The sequence below is a fragment of the Phyllobates terribilis genome, unplaced genomic scaffold (genome assembly GCF_046119375.1).
Source record: "Phyllobates terribilis strain yellow unplaced genomic scaffold, ASM4611937v1 Scaffold_1__5_contigs__length_1240528914, whole genome shotgun sequence".
In the NCBI taxonomy this organism is placed as follows: Eukaryota; Metazoa; Chordata; class Amphibia; order Anura; family Dendrobatidae; genus Phyllobates; species Phyllobates terribilis.
In genome coordinates this window covers 263,239,507-263,256,883 of record NW_027362761.1, presented here as the reverse complement: position 1 = coordinate 263,256,883, position 17,377 = coordinate 263,239,507, and the positions used below count along the sequence as shown (strand labels likewise).

At 39.3% G+C, this 17,377-nt stretch overlaps 1 protein-coding gene across 1 annotated transcript; it reads left to right on the top strand.

Annotated features, from left to right (window-relative positions):
* Positions 1–630: 630 nt before the first annotated feature.
* On the top strand, positions 631–17,027 carry NEFH (neurofilament heavy chain). The gene is made up of 4 exons (XM_073671720.1): positions 631–1,642; positions 2,649–2,848; positions 9,926–10,050; positions 13,306–17,027. The coding sequence occupies exons 1-4, from the start codon at positions 871–873 to the stop codon at positions 16,277–16,279; spliced, it is 4,071 nt and encodes a 1,356-aa protein (XP_073527821.1). The 5' UTR covers positions 631–870; the 3' UTR covers positions 16,280–17,027.
* Positions 17,028–17,377: the final 350 nt, after the last annotated feature.

The following is a 17,377-nucleotide window of genomic DNA, read 5'->3' as shown; positions in this document are numbered from 1 at the left end:
ATTAATTGATTTTACTTGTGTATTTGTAAAAGGTGCAAACAAACTGGATAATGGATGACTAAAAAATGATGTTTTATCTCATTCATCCTGGTTGTTGATGCTTTATAATACTTAAAGCAGAGATTTTAGAAGATCCATATTTCTATCCTGTTAGTATTTGTATCCCTTATTACCGTACCTAAACATAAACTCCTCACTGCAATACTCTGGGGAGGACATAATATCAATATGTGAACACAAAATATAAATGGTCAGTATCTGACTATCTTTTACTGCACTGAGCATTTTCAGTTTTCATACACTGTTTTTTACATGGATTACACTGTTATATATATTATTATGTGGGGTGTCATGTAATGTTGCCCCTTAGATGTCATCGTACATTATATGTGTGTTATTGTATATTGCGTTCTTATGATTTTACATTTCAATTATCCTGAGTCAATATCAAATCTACATATGTAGACATCACACTACCTGCACAATGCTGTATATAAGGATATGTTGGTGTACGGTGGTGGCAGTCTGTAATGCTGTGCTCGCTCAGAGTCAGCGGGTAAGATGATGAGTGTGATGCAGGGGTGGTGTCTCTGCTTTGCTGAGTTGAGAACTTTGCTGCAGTATAAAAGCTGATGCTGTCCTCTATCTGCCGCAGTGCCCTGCATCTCTCTCCTAGTGTGTGCTTCAGAACTCTAGGCCGCGGACAGCTCCATACATCTACCTACTCTTCCATTCTGTGCATGAGTCAACACTCTTTGTGATTCTATTGCCTGCTTGTCTGTTCCCATTTACGTTGCATGTGACATTTTTGACTCTTTGCATTTCTTCTTCTCTCTGTACCTTCCAGCTGCCTGATTCTGTTACTTCATCATGCTCAGCTTCGGCATGGATCGCCCAGTAGGCCCTCTTACCTACAGAAGACCTGCAGATGGCTACCTTAGATCTAGTTCTGTTTCCCTAACCCACAGTGGCAGCAGTAGTTTTCAATCTCAGACTCGGAGTCGTAGAAGTGCCCCATCTTACAGTGAAAGTCCTGAGCCCCCCAATGGGCCAAGGGATGAACGGGAGGCCTTGCAAGGGCTGAATGAAAGGTTTGCTGGTTACATAGACAAGGTGCGGAGACTGGAAGAACAGAACCAGAGTTTACAACAAGAGGCAGCAGCCCTAAGGAAGCAGCAGGCTGGCATCTCTGCTATTGGCCAGTTGTATCAAAGAGAGATAAAGGACATTCGCAACCAGCTCCTGAAAATAAACTCTGAAAATGGTCAAGAACAGTTGGAAGCAAACCGACTTAATGAGGACATTGAGTTATTGAGGTTAAAGACACAAGAAGAGGAGAGAATGAAGGAAGAGGCTGTGTCTGCTGAGAGGGCACTTAGGCAATACCTACAGGATTGTACCCTAGAAAGTGAACAGATTGGAAGGAAGGTCCAAGCTTTGCAGGATGAAGTAAGCCACCTGTGCAAAAGCCACCAAGAAGATGTGGAAGAGATGCTTAGGCAGATACAAGGCAGTCAAGTGTCAACACAACAATTTGGAGAAATGCCTGGAGTTGACCTGTCATCTGCTCTGAAGGAAATCAGGGCTCAGTTGGAAGGCCATATAGGAAGAAATAACATGCAGACCCAAGACTGGTTCCAAGGTGAGCAAGCATACATCATGTTCCAGACATCTACATCAATCTGACATTCATTAGTCTCAAAATTAGCTGCATGGACTGATACTAAAACACGTACACACATTTTTTTTTATCACTTCATTGTATTATACTGCATGAATTGCTATGATTTATATTACATATTTAATAGAGACTGGAAAAATGTTCTTTTCCTATTGCACAGCATATGATTATGTAATGTATATTGAATCATCTAATGTGTTGTTCAGTCTGTGGTTCATAGGGTTATTTCCAGTAGATAAGTGTAAAGTAATGGATTTGATTTTACCTTCGGGCTAGGAAGGGGTTACATCCTAGCACTTGAAATTCCTGAGTCATGCTTGGTTTCTATATTAGTCTCTGCAGTCTTCCCTGTTCACAGTCCTTTCTTCTGCTGCATTGATGCTAATTTTTAAACATGAACTCTATCCTAAAGGAATACATAACATTATAATATTAAGAATTTTGCTATTTTAGCCGGTGGAAGGTGCCCTTATTCCTAGTGGGTGTTTTTTCCGGTGTTTTTGTCTGTGTATTTTATTTTTTTGAAGATCTTTATTAGCCAAGGTTTATAGCTAAAAAAAAATGTAGATGAAAAAATATTACACTCGTCTTTAAAAAGCTTCTCTACCTTTGACAATCTCTACTTGTTAGTAGGATCATTTGGCGATACGTGGTCACTAACTGTCCCCCCACTTAGGGACCACAGCTATCAGCTATAATTTCTTAGGAAACCATGCAGAAAGTGTTAACTCTCTCTGCAACTTTAGTCATATCATTAGATACACATCAACGTAGTATTTATTTTAGAAGAAAAGATAATAAGACAATAAAAAATTACATGCGATTTTCGTAATATGGACAATCCATCATTGTTTCTGCTTGTCCCTTCTGCAGCCGTTATTACACTATAGCAGTACCAGTTATAGGTCCTGATATCTTACATTACTATATATTTTTACATCGATTTTCTCTTCATTTTTATAAACAGTTCAGCTGGAGAAACTAAATGAGGCTTCACATGTGAATACCCAAGCTATTCGCTCAGCTAGCGATGAAATAACCAGCTATCGACATCAGCTTCAAAGTAAAATCACCCAGCTTGAAGTTCTGAAAGGATCTCAGCAGTCTTTGGAGAGACAATGTATGGATTTAGAGGATCGGCACCATGCAGAGCTGGCATCTTACCAGGTAACATGTCGTCATCACTAGGGCTCCGAGATCCTGACTAATAATAGGTATGGTAAGAGTACGTGTTCTAGATATTTCCCTAAATATGTAGGATATAGTGATAACCGCACATTATCAACGTCACCGCGGGTTATAAAATGTATCAGGAGAGATTTCTTCAAGGGGAATTCCAGTACTTTAATATTGAAAACCTGTCCTTGGGATAGGTCAGCAATATCTGATCCAAGGGGTTCGACTCCCAGTACCCCCATCAATCAGCTGATTTAAGGTGCCGTGGAGCATGAAAAGTGTCACAGCTTCATATATCATGCAGTTGCTGTGAATCGTACGACAAGATCCCTTCCTTTTACTTGCATAAGGTGTTCCACACATTAGATTCAATTTTTGATCCTATTACTTAACCAATGTAACTTCAGGCATCTGATTTTCATCATTGTTTTCTTTTGCACGGAGCCACAAACTTGAATAAGTGATTTTGATCCGTGACTTGGATCGTAAATGGATATGTCTGAGATTTTTTACGGACCCGTGATCCTCAACAAAAAAAAAAATACATGGACACCTGAAAAGAACCATTGACTGTAATGGGTTTGTGCTCTACCCGTGAATAAAACACACAAAACGTGTGCATGAAAATATGGAAGTTTGAATGAGACCTTAAAGGGAATTAGAAATAAGTATTGCCTTTAGGAGAGGTAAAGAAGATGGGAGAAACATGAAATATAATTGAAAACTTTATTATATAAACTTTTAAATAAGATGCAAAAGCAAGGAGACACAATACGTAGTTTTTAAGGTTGAAGGAAGACTAAGTGCATCTAGTTCAACCCGTAGCCAATAGAAAATTAGAAAGTGGAAACATCAGGAGTAATATTCATTCCTAATGATTTACATAGACTGTTAGTTACATACTAGAAAACCCAATTAGAAGCAAATAAAACCAATATCTTTATTAAAGGGATGATCTGAAGGCAAAGTCACTTTGCTCCTAACTCCCTATCTATTTAATGTTATAATCTAAGCTGTTTTCTAATATACTTGCTTTAATAATTCCCTAACAAATTGTCATCAGAGCACTGTCACTGCCCCTGCCCCCTCCATGAAATGAAGTGTCATCAGTGACGATCGTTTCAGGGCCGGTGCAATTCCTATTGTGTCCCCCGTGCGCTGTCTCAGCCAGGAACAGAGCGGTGTTACTATACCTGGCAGAGACCAGTGACCTCACTTGCGCGGGTGGTGCTAGTCTCCTGCACCGCCAGGTATAGTGACACCGCTCTGTTCCCAGCTTATTACTATTCATCTAAGCAGACAACAGAGCGCACACAGGGGAGACAGCGCACGGGGGACACAGCAGACAGCACTGCCCCTGAAACGAGCGTCATTGATAATGCTTTTTTTCAGAGAGGAGGCCGAGGTTGTGACAGTGACCACAGCCTCTGCCCCCTGCTCTGATGGCACTTTGTTTGTGTATCCCAGCATGCACTGCTGGTACTCAAATGAATTGTCATCACACTGGAAATAGAGAAAAAAATACACTAGCTGTTAGACAATGTATTTATGGAGCGGTAGGGAATTTTTAAAGCCAGTATTTAGAAAATAGCTTAGATTATAGCATCAAATAGATAGGGAGTTAGGAGCAAAATGACTTTGTCTTCGGACCACCCCCTTTAAATATTAACTTTTTAAACCCAAAAAGTTAATGTAAGTCTAAAACTGTTATCCTATATCTTAGGAGACTGTCCGTAGGGCCCAATGACCGACTAGCCACCCTAGCATTAAAATACGCTGCATTAGTCAGCAGAGCCAATTATTAGATATATTCAGCAATAGTAGCAGGACAGGACAACGTAGGCCACAAATGAACATACAATCATGTATTAATTATGTACTTAAAGGTAAATAATTGTCAGACAACTAAGACCAAAAACTATTTTGCCAATATAACACCAAATGCCTTAATAATAGTAATGGTATAAAACAAATCATTAAGAAAGATATCACAAAAGTGAAAGTCTAAATGTATATCTGTAATGTCCTAGTAAACTCTGTGATGAAACATTAGTCCTTACCTACCTGCCAAGGTTGACACCCTATATCAGGGATCTCAAACACACAGAGAGAGAAAAAGAAAAACTTGATCAAAGTTGCGGGCCAACCAGTATACAGTATAATGGGCCCCACAAAGTCCTCCATATGGATTAATGGGCCCCACATAGTCCTCCATACAGAATAATGGCCCCCACATTTTCCTCCATACAGAATAATGGCCCCACATAGTCCTCCATACAGAATAATGGCCCCCACATAGTCCTCCATACAGAATAATGGGCCCCACATAGTCCTCCATACAGAATAATGGCCCCACATAGTCCTCCATACAGAATAATGGGCCCCGCATAGTCCTCCATACAGAATAATGGGCCCCGCATAGTCCTCCATACAGAATAATGGCCCCCACATTTTCCTCCATACAGAATAATGGCCCCACATAGGGGTGGTGATTCTAGTGTCACGGGCCAAATAAAACCACCCTGCGGGGCAGATTTGGCAACACCACATACAGGAAGATTTACGCCAGTGTCCGATTTACTCAGAGGTAACAGCTAGTCGACTGGGCTGATAATTGGGCTATTAATAAAAGGAATTGACTTGGTGAGACAACTTAAATTTAAAATAAAGGCTTTCTTCTTACAGTGGAATCACGTCATGATCCAGGGCTGCATTTTACCATATAGAACAGCTCTGCGGTGAGCAGAAAATAATTTTATATTCCAAGATAGGAATTTAGACTTAACAATTGGATGCTGTGACATACTGCCAATGATGGCTGGCCACGTGACCACTATGAGCAGAGGGCCCCAGTGGTGAACGGTCCCATCCCCTGCCTGCCATCTGCTCACTTCTACCAACATCCGCCGTATAGGTACGGCAGTACTCGGAAAGATGCTGCTGGTAACTGCTTTGGGAGCCAGCTCTGATTGCTGCAGTTTAATTCCTAATATGCTATGGTGAGCAGCAAGGCATCTAATTGGTTAGACTATGAGAGGGGTCACTCACTCTCATTAGCGATCGCGGCAACCCAACAATTTGTTTAATGGCAGCTGAGGGTCCAGTGTGGACCTTTGATTTTCGGCTCCTGATTGGATACTATAGATTTTGGCATATAAAGTAATCATTACTTACAAAAAAAAGTAAAAACCTAGATCCTTTTAACGACAGGCTTAAGAGGATGGTCTACTGTTTTTTTTTTGGCAACAATAGAAAATAATATGCTTTGTCTTAGAGCACAGTTTGGTGTAATCCATCTTTCTACTATGCCTTGTATATCTGCCTGAATTTTAGCCATGTGCTACTAAAAAAATAGACATTTGCTGATCTGCAATCTGAAATACTGTTTACAGGATTTGTGATAAATTCATGTTATATTGAAGCACCACTAAGTACTTAACTGTAATAACCAGTCATCCATCACTTGTGACGGCTGTTGTAACCCTCCTCTGCAGTGTAGTCATCACTCCTGTGTTTCTTTCTCAGTGCTCAGCACTTGGTATTGCTCTCTGTTGGTGCACCTCCTATGTATATGCCGACCCTGCACACCATGCTGAGCACTGGGTTCTCTCTGACTCTTTTTGTAATTTCATGTCTCAATTTATAAAACTTTGCCTCTATTAACATTAGAGTGCTTTGCTTTATACAACAGATTTATGAAACAAGTGAAACAATTTGTGTACATCCTGGGAGTTGTGATTTTCCATTTTGTGTAGAGTTGGGTAAGAATTACACTTGTAAAGTAATAAGAATCAGTGACAAGCAGACTTTACACAGAGATGAATGATAAGGGTTCATGGGTCTTCATGCAAACATACAAGTTGAGTCTCATCCTCCCATGTATGATCAAACCAAAAAGTCAGGACTTCTATCATATATCATATCATATGTATCTGTACAAATTATGCCCCCATAAACTGTATGTATAAATTTCTTGCTTGTCCGATTAGGGAAGGGGTTCCCCAACTCCAGTCCTCAAGGCCCATCAACAGATCATGTTTTCAGGATTTCCTTAGTATTACACAGGTGATGGAATTATTGGCTGTGCAAGTAATGGAATTATCACCTGAGCAATACTAAGGTAATCCTGAAAACATGACCTGTTGGTGGGCCTTGAGGACTGGAGTTGGGGAACCCTGGCTTAGGGGAAAGAGAAGACCATATGGGCAACTGTGATTAGAAATGTTGGCATCCCCTACACAGGCTATACCCCTCCTACCGACAGTCTAGCCCTCATCTTCATGGCTCATTGATACCTCCATTGTTATGTTTGGCCTCCTTTCTTCTTACTTTTTTGTTTGGCCTTCAAGCACAGTGTCTTCCTCCTCCCACAGCTGCCCTCTTCCTCCAGACAGCTTCTTCCTTTTTTCCAGGCCAGGTTCACCTATCACTTTTGCAAACTTTAGGTCCCAGCTTCTTGAGGCCTACTAGGCTGCACGCTTTTGCCAGTTCTAAAAAAAAAGACCTAACTATCAATTTTAGGCTGCGGGTCACAAGTAACCTATCAAGCTGCACTCTGTCCCTTCCCCTCCCATAGGCCTCAGCTCCATAGCGTCTTATTAAAAGCCCATGGCACATAACAATGCAGTCTGGCAGTTCTTTTTAATTAAGCCTCCATCTCATTTTCAGCCTACAAAGCATTTGGGAGAGTAAATGTTTTTTTTACTTCCTTTCAACTGCATGGGCTCATTCCCAGAGATTATACATTATCCCTTTTCATAGAGCGAGTATTGTGCTAATGCAAGATCCTGTAAATGACATTATTATGCAGTTACTGTGAGAATCAGGCAGCCATATTACCCCCACTATAGTTTAACTAATTGTGGGTACACTGGAGACTGTAACGAATAAGCATTATTTTCATGGTGGGCAGTCTTATTGCTGCCATCCAAGAGACGCTCCATATTGAGGACCCTGGTGTCTCCACTCCACTAAAAGGGAATCTGTCACAAGGTTCATGGAGCCCAAATCACGGGCAGCATGACTCAGAGTGTGACTGCACAAATGCAGACAGTCATGTATGAATATAGTTAGAGGATCCAGCCAGGGGCATATGGTGCCTCAAACTATACAGCATCTTCATGAGAGTTGTGTCATGACAACTTGTACTATAATGTCTACTTCTGGCTGTTATACAGAAGGACAAGTAGGTCTGTTAGAGAAGGGCGTGGGGCAGAACAGTGGAAGATGAACGGGTTTTCCATTGTATTTTGATTGATAGAGAGCAGAACCCCCTTTGTCTTTTTTTGTAGAGCATTCCAAGCCCTTGAAACCATGCACAGTACTGAAGCTGACTGGGGTAGGACAGCAAGCTGCTATCAGACCCTGCAACTGCCACACCTAGTCAGGAACTAATGCAGGACCTCTAGAGACCACTCCAGAAATCCAGCATCCCCCACAAATTACACTGCCAGCAGGAAGCAACGGAGCTGACTGGACAAACAACAGAGTTTAGAAGTTTCTCAGACTTTGTTCAGAAAAATAATACCCATGACCAAATATTACTTTCAATATGTTGAAGGAATATTCACATTTAAAGTTATCACCTACTAAGAAGGATAGATAATAACTTGCAGATCTGTTGCAGTAGCTGGGACCCCTACTGTTCCCAAGAATGGGGCTCTGAAATCCCATCGGAATAGAGCGGTGGAAGTGCATGTTCACTCCTGTTCCACTCATTTTCTATGGCACTGCTGAATATAGCTTAATACATTATTCTATCTCTGGCAATGCTAAAGAAAACAAATAGTGTGAGGAGCCACTACTCCATTCCAAGGAGGCATTTCCTAACCCTCACAGAATTGCGAGTTATCCCTATTCTTTGGTTTTGGAAATAATACTTTAATGAGCAAAACACACTATACAAAGACCTACATTATCACTATACAATGCTAAAATACTACTGCAACACTGTGACTTCTACCTTTACCTAGTAACTTGATATTATTTCTAAAATGTTACTATAAAGGTGAACTGTTCGTGGAAGACTGGAAGCTCGTAATAGGGTTTCCACAAACAGGTTTTGTACAAGAGACTCCACTTTGCAGGTCTAAGAAGTACCCTGACCTTCTTCCTTTAGCCCCAATACAAGAATCTTTTTTTACAACAGAGACCCCTGGGTTGCGTATATGGAGTAGCTGCTGGCCAGTGGCACGACCTTGCAAAGAAAATTCGCCTAGCCATGTCCATGACAAGGTCAAGAGTATAAGCGGAGGTCAGAACCAGGTAGATGGAGTCACAGGCAGACAAACGGAGGTGTAAGTCAGTCAAGGGTCAGCAGCAGGTATCGAAGAAGCTGGGTCAGGTAGCAGTGTAACAGAGACCAGGCAAACTATATACTTATAAATGGCAACTCCCAGCTGTATACTGGTAATCCAAGTAGACTGTAGTTCTGCCCACAGGCTACAGAAGGGATCTAATTACTTTTGCTGAGCTGTTGGACAGCACACACACACCCGCCTATTCTGCCTGACTGGGTGGCACCACATGTCCCATCTCTGGCTAGACCATGCCTGTGCCATCCAGAGATATTGGCCACGATGTCTCCTCCATCACTAGCACCAACTGCAAAATGAATACGGCAGCATCTGGTGACATAGCGTGCAGGTGAAGCAGGACCAGATAGGGATGCGATAGTTACAAAATAATTTTTTTTTATACAAAAATGATAATGAGATTTTACATCTTTTCACATAGTCGTCTCTTTGGTTGAGACACTTGTCTACCACTAACCAACCAAACTATACCTAAAATCACGGCACATGTATGGCTCTCTCTATAAAAAAAAAAAAAAAGAAATTTAATTTGCCTACAAAATTATTAATTGCAGATCAGGGTTCCTCTTTTGCCGACTCTCACAGCATTATTGTCATTTCGCTAAACTTACTGTTTTAACAATACATGGCCTGATCGACATAACAAAATATCAGACTTTATAAAGTCACAGTTACATCCAGCTTATGCAAGACATCTGTGAGTATTCACTCTGGAACTTCTTACTAACGTAACCTAGGATTTCTTGCAATTCAGGAAACTTTGCATCAATTGGAAAATGAATTAAGAAATACGAAGTGGGAAATGGCTGCTCAGATTCGAGAGTACCAAGACTTGCTGAATGTCAAGATGGCTCTGGATATTGAGATTGCTGCATATAGGTAAGAGTGGTCTTGGCTATGCAACTTAGGCTATAACCCAGTTTTGTCTTCAAAATTCCCACTGAAGTCTGACTTTTTTTTCTAAAAAATCCTGTTTGTATATAAGAATTTACCAAAAACTAACAATGGAGTGGGCACCACCTGTGTATTGGTGGAGTGTAAACCATAATGTGTGTAAGACAAATGCAATAATAAAAAGGAGGAAAAACACACAACTACAAAAGATCGGTTGCACTTCTTAAATTTAATTGAAATAACAAACACAAAAACCTAGACAACCTTTACCCTGAGGAAGCCACCTCTTGTGGTGAATGTTGGGTCCTCTTTCCCATATGATGCTTTTCCTATGAGACAGTTTACCTGGGTGACTATGCAATGGCACTTTGTTGCACATATTTACTGATTAGTTTCTTTTATATATTCTTTTGATACTGCATTATTTACTGTCTATACATTTGTATTGCACCTTTCTTCTTTTCTAAACACTGCTTGACATCACTTTAGCGGTAGTGTCCGTTCATACTTATCTTGGATATCCGCCACATTTACATGGCTCTATTGGTTATCACATTGGTCGTATGGGTTATATCCCAGCGCCAATTTTTGGTCTAGGAAACAGGTGCTGGCACAATGTGCTGTAAGGTGGCTAATGGTCACATATTCAATGGGAGGTTGTGTCACAAAAATGGCTGGTCTCTGTAATGTAGCCCGGAGTGTTTCTCTAGTGCACGCACGAAGAGGACTAATTGGTGCTCCTGGGAGCCGGGTTACGGGTAGCTAGGAGAGAATGGGCGGGTCCAGCAACCCACATACCACACCTATGGGTGTGGTTAACAATTGGAGGCTGTTGTTTGGCACATGGTCTGTGTGTTTGGAGGGAGAAGGCCTCCTGTGTGTGGTTGTCTCCAGACTCGGCCGGCTACTGGATGCCTTCCAGCCTGTGTGACCACAGCGCTGTCTAACCAGAGTTTGTGCTAAACGGACTGTTTTCTTTGTTTTTGCCTTCACTAAAGGCTGTTTGTTTGCACTTTTGCTTTGCACGGTTTATGAAACCAATAAACCGTTATGGACACTTAAAGGAACATGCCTCCTGTTTTAGTCCCATCGCACCCAAGTGAGTACGATCCCTACAGTGCTCATTTATAAATGTTTTTATTTTTCTTGTCTAGGCTTTTGTTACTTAATAAAGATTTACATTGTTTAAATTTAGGAAGTGCAACTGATCTTTTGTACGTCCTTTCCTCTTTTTTTGAATTGTCTATAAGAATTTATTAAAAATATTATTTTATTCATTCCATGTATTGTAAATTCTTAAGAAGACAACTCCTTTTGCACTTAAAGGTGACCTTTTGACCAGCTGCATAAGTGAACGAGGAACGAGAAGTTGGCTGCAGAACATTTGGTTGGGAAAAGTAAAATGGGACAAATAAAGGGGTTGTTCACTACTTATTACTGATGGGCCTAGAGTAGTGCAAAAAGAAGAAAAGAAAAAGACCCATTTCTCCATTTTAACCTCACCGTGTCCCCTGCTGGTCTCCTGACGAAGTGTGACTGCTGCAGCTGATGGTTAGCTCCAGCCATAACTTGATGCCCCCTGTCAGAACAGCAATGGGGTACACGGTGTGTAGTATAGAAGAGTGGTGAGGTGCGCAAGGTATTTTTTATTTTGCGCCACTCTGGGCCCACTAATAATCAGTTTCAAAGTAGTGGACAACCTCTTTAAATAAAAGATGGTCTATCCAGCAACTATCAAACTGAAATTTGGGGACAAATATCAGGGCACATTCTGAAAATGCCAACAAAGCTTCTTGTTCCAAGCAATCATCATCCATATGTGGAAAGAAGTGAAATTCTAATGAATTTATGAAAACAGTTTCTCTGTAATTGCTCCTGGAAATGTACAAACAATTTGACTACTGTATCTGACATTATCAGTACCGCTTTAATGAGAGGAATGTTAACACCAAGTTCTAAGCTTAAACATTTCTAGGAGGAAAAACAGAGAAACGACACAACACAAAGTTCTAATAAAAAAAATCTCAAAACATTTTTTTCATGGGGTATTAAAGTATTACTTTTCTTATTTAGGAGAGTGTACTGATCTCTTTAAAGAGACCTGTTTTCTTTAACCCATTCCATCCACGGCCAATTTCAGTTTTATCGTTTTCATTTTTTCCTCCCCTTCTTCCAAAAGATATAACTTTTTTATTTTTCTATCCTCATGCCATATGGGGGCTTGTTTTTTGCGGGATGAATTGTACTTTTGAATGACACCATTCAATTTATCATGTGATGCACTGGAAAGCGGGAAAAAAATTCCAATGGCATTGAAATTGTAAAAAAAAGTGCAATTCCACAATTGTTTTTGACCTGGCAAAATGATTCTCCAGGTCAGTACGATTGTGCAAGTACCAATCATGCATAGTTTTTTTTATTTAAGTAGTGAAAAAAAATTGGAAATTTGTATAAAAAAAAAAAAAAAAAAAAGTGCTTGTGTTGCCATTTTTCGAGACTTGTAACATTTTACATTTCTGGTCGATGGGGCTGTTTGAGGTTTTATATTTTGTGCACTGAGCTGACGTTTTTTATAGATGCCATTTTGGGATAGATACAATGCTTTGATTCTCCTCTTGCTACATTTTATTGCAGTTTTGTGGTGGCAGAAAAAAACGTAATTCTGCCATTTCTTTTTTTTCTCAATAGCAATAAAGAACCCTCTTTTCTTGAATTTCTAACGCTTTAATTGGTAATTAGTTAGTACCACACATGATAAAAGTTATCACTATCCGAATCAGATTTCAACAATTATCTTCTTAAACTGTATTATGTGCATGCCATTGTAAAAGCAATGAAACATATATTCAATCTCTATAGTAAATAAATGAAGACTTTAGTTAGCATGTTGTAAATAAGGTGTAAGTTTATAAGACCTTATACATAAGACTTTTGAAATTTATGAATGTCTTAGCATTTATAGATATCTTTGCATAAAGCATAATTCTGTATAGTAAGTAAAGAAACTTCAATGGGTCTTTCTAGAATAGTTAACAAAATATAGCCACAGAAATGATAACTGATGAATCATCTTTTATTGACTGAATGATCTACAAATCCGAGAATAAAGAATAATGAATAAAGTAAAGTATTTGTAGCTGCTACAGTATTTATACATGTTTAAACAAATAAAATGTAATTTTAAGAAAAATTTTCTTGGAATAATTAAAAAAATGCATTCTACCACTTTTTCGTTCTTAGAAAGCTACTTGAGGGAGAAGAATGTCGTATTGGAACCAGTTTTGACTATTTTCCATTTGATGCAAGAAGTCCAAGGATGCCAAGCACACCAAAGCATATTAAAGTGAAAAAGGAAGAAAAAATCAAGATTGTGGAAAAGTCAGACAAAGAAACAGTAATTGTAGAGAAACAGACAGAAGAAACTCATGTGACTGAAGAGGTGACAGAAGAAGTGATCACATCTCCAATAGAGGAGCCTGAAGAAGACCAAGATGAGAAGACACCTGAAGAGTTGGAAGAAGAAAAAGCAGAAAATGATGTAACAGAAGAGGAAGAATTAGAAGACAAGGAAGAAGACGTAGAAGAACATGCAGAAAATGAGGTTACAGAAAGTACTGAAGAGGAAGAAAAAGAAGTAGACAGTAAGCCAGGAAAGGAAGAAGAAAATCATATATCAGACAAAGGGGGTGAAATAAAGGTAAAAGATAAAGATGTCACCAAGAAACAAGAGGATACATCTGCAGACAGAGAACAAGGAAAGTCAGAAAAGGTTGACGATGAAGAGCTAAAAAAGAAACAAGACAAAAGCAAACCAATCAAAAATCAAGAAGAGGATGCTAAAGAGAAAGCTGGAGCAGCAAAAAAAGAAATAGATGAACAAACTGAAGGAGATGAAAAACCATCTAAGAAAAATGTAAAAACCGAACCGAAAAATGAAACTCCTAAAAATGAACAAAAGACAGGCAAGAAAGAGGAACTAAAGGTAGTTAGCCAAGAAGAAAAAACGGACACCAATAAAAAAGAAGGTAAAACAAAGCAAGATTCTGGAAAGAAAGAAGATAAGCAAATTGTCATCAAGAATGAAGGGAAGGAAGAGGATAAGGAAGGAGAACATGCAAAGTCAACAAATAAGGGAGAGTATATTAAAACAGAAGAGAAAAAAACTGACACCAAAACTCAAGAGAGTGATATTTCTAAAGAAGAAAATAAAAAGCCAGCTAGTAAAGAAGATGCTAAAGCAGTACAAAAACCTAGCAATGAAGATCAAGCTAAGGAAAACAAAGAAAAGCCTGATAAAGGACAAGACAAAATTAAAAGTATAAAGGAAGATGAAAAGCCAGCAAAGGAAAAGAAACCACCCAAAGCAGAGGAAAAGCAGCAAGACAAGGAAGTAGAAAAAAAGCAAACTAAAGATGATGAGAAAAAAAAGGACCCTGTGAAGGAAGAAGTGAAAGTGCCACCTACAGAAGAGAAGAAACCACCTAAGGTTGAGGAAAAGCCAAAAGTAAAGGAAGAGGAAAAGAAACCAACTAAAGTGGAAGAGAAAATACAGCATAAAGCTGAGGAAAAGCCAAAAGAAAAAGAAGAGGAAAAGAAACCAACTAAGGTAGAGGATAAGCAAAAAATAAAAGAAGAGGAAAAGAAACCAACTCAAGTGAAGGAGAAGAAACCACCTATGGTTGAAGAAAAGCCAAAAGTAAAAGAAGCGGAAAAGCCAAAAGTAAAGGAAGAAGAAAAAAACACACCTGCGGTTGAAGTAAAAACAAAAGTAAAAGAGGAGGAAAAGAAACCAACTAAAGTGGAAGAAAAGAAGCCTCCTAAGGTTGAGGAAAAGTCAAAAGTAAAAGAAGAGGAAAAGAAACCAATTGAAGTGGAAGAAAAGAAATCGCCTAAGGTTGAGGAAAAGTCAAAAGTAAAAGAAGAGGAAAAGAAACCAACTGAAGTAGAAGAAAAGAAACTGCCTAATGTTGAGGAAAAGTCAAAAGTAAAAGAAGAGGAAAAGAAACCAACTAAAGTAGAGGAGAAGAAACCGCCTGTGGTTGAGGAAAAGCCAAAAATAAAAGAAGAGGAAAAGAAACCAACTAAATTGGAGGAGAAGAAACCGCCTATGGTTGAGGAAAAGCCAAAAAGAAAAGAGGAAAAGGAGCCAGTTAAAGAGGAGGCGAAAGAGGAAAAAGAACCTGTGAAAGAAAAAAAAATAGTTGAAAAGCAGCCAGTGAAAGAGGAGGAACAAAAACCATCTAAGGTGGAGGAGAAGAAACCAGCTCAGGTTAAGGAAAAGCAGGCAGCAAAGGATGAGGAAAAGAAGCCAGCTAAGGCAGAAGTAAAGCAGCAAGATATAAAAGTGAAAGCTAAACGAACTAAAGAAGAAGAAGAAGAACAGGTAGAAAAGAAGCCATCCAAAGAAGAAGAGAAGAAACCAGCTAATAAAGAGGAAAAACAGGAGGTAAAGGAAGAAGAAAAGAAAATACCCAAAGCAGAGGACAAAAAAACGACTAAGAAAGAGGAGAAACAACCAGTAAAGGGAGAAGAAATTAAGCCAAGTAGTGAAGTGAAGCAATCAATGAAGGAAAAGGAAAAGAAGTCTGTTAAAACAGAAAAGAAAATAACTAAGGCAGAAGAAAAGCAACCTGTGACAGAGGATAACAAAACATCTAAAATAGAGGAAAAGCTACCAGTTAAAACAGAAGATAAGCAGCCAATGAAGGAAAAGAAGCAACCAAATGAAGATGACCATACATCAGCTAAGGAAGCAGTTAAGGAAGATGGAAAAAAGTCACCAAAGACAGAAGATAAGAAACCAACTAAGGAAGAGAAAAAAACTGAGGAAAAACAGTCTGCTAAGGAACATGACACAAAATCATCCAAATTAGAAGAGAAGAAGCTGAGCAAGGAAGCAGAAAAGCAGCAAGTCAAAGAAGAAAATGGACCTGTTAAGGCAGAAGAGAAGGTAAAAAAAACAAGTGAGGTAAAAACGGACAAAGTGTCTAAAAAAGTTAAAACCCCAGAGACAGAGCAACCTACTAAAGAAATGAAAGAAAAAGGAGATAGTCCAAAATTACCAAAAAAGGTCAAAGATACAAGCACTACAAAGCAGTCTGTTGGAGGGGTTACTCAAGGTACAAAAACTAAGCCTGAGAAAAGTGAGAAGTCTTCTGGTACAGATCAGATGGCAAGTGAGCCCTCTCAAGCAGCAAAGAAAAGTGAAAAGTAAACTAGCTTATAAAACACCAGCGCGCACAGATGGTTGGAACCACCAAAGAGGTCAAAAGAGATCCAAGAATCTCGCTCTGGAACTGTCAATCTCAGAGACACTGCTTTGATGGTGAACCCCACTGTACTGCTGAGCAGAACATGGACAAATAGCCAGCCGCTTACTAGGGTGATCAGGAGCAACAGCAGCTCTGCAGGTTCCTCTAGTCCAGTTGTCCAGTTCTATTCTTGAGAATCAGTAACACTATATACTACTGAACATGTAGAATACACTTGAGAGGTATAACCCAAGGGTCACTTAAAGGGGTGATTAGCAATATGACAAATGCATTCTTTTTTTTCCACTGTAGTAAATATTAGAGAGTCTTGAAAGTAAGATATAGTAGGAATACACTTTAAAAGAAATTGATCTTATTAGGCACATACAGTAGATGGTAATTTACACAATGGATTATGGGTAAATTAATGAAGATATAGTAAGGGTATATTTACAGATTTCACCACATTTGGAGTTCCTGTTATATGGCCATGTAGGATTCTTTCTAACAATCTCACCTAGTCTTCTTACTGACAATAATCCCTACTTGATTTCATTTATTAGACCAGTAAACAATTGTGGTTTCCAGACTATTGCTCTTATAAACGCACCAAAGAGTTGGGGGGATATTAGTATATTATAAACAAGACCCTTATATATAATACACGATCAGGAAGGTTGAATTGAGTGCATCAGGGGACACATGCAATAATATCTACTCTAGAATATGATAGTGATGCTAATCTGATAGTTAGTACAAGTTTAGAAGCCATGTATAAGTGCGCAGCGTCCACATCCCCTACTATCAGTTCACAGAAGTACCGCACTTACATCCCCTACTATCAGTTCACAGAAGTACCGCACTTACATCCCCTACTATCAGTTCACTGAAGTACCGCACTTGCCTGTAGAGACCTGAGCCAGAAAACTCTTCCAGTTCAAGATGCCTTCTTAGTAAAATAATGAATGTAGTGATATAAATCTTCAGGGAAGTGACACAAGTGTATTTCCACAGCCATATGAGAGCAGTCATGTAGAAGACACTTTAACACACTTGCACTC

Bases quoted from the DNA above. Each gene is read 5' to 3' on its own strand.
- NEFH (XM_073671720.1), top strand. From the start codon at position 871: ATGCTCAGCTTCGGCATGGATCGCCCAGTAGGCCCTCTTACCTACAGA. The intron at 1,643-2,648 runs GTGAGCAAGCAT...TTTTATAAACAG, and splicing joins GACCCAAGACTGGTTCCAAG to TTCAGCTGGAGAAACTAAAT. The intron at 2,849-9,925 runs GTAACATGTCGT...CTTGCAATTCAG, and splicing joins CAGAGCTGGCATCTTACCAG to GAAACTTTGCATCAATTGGA.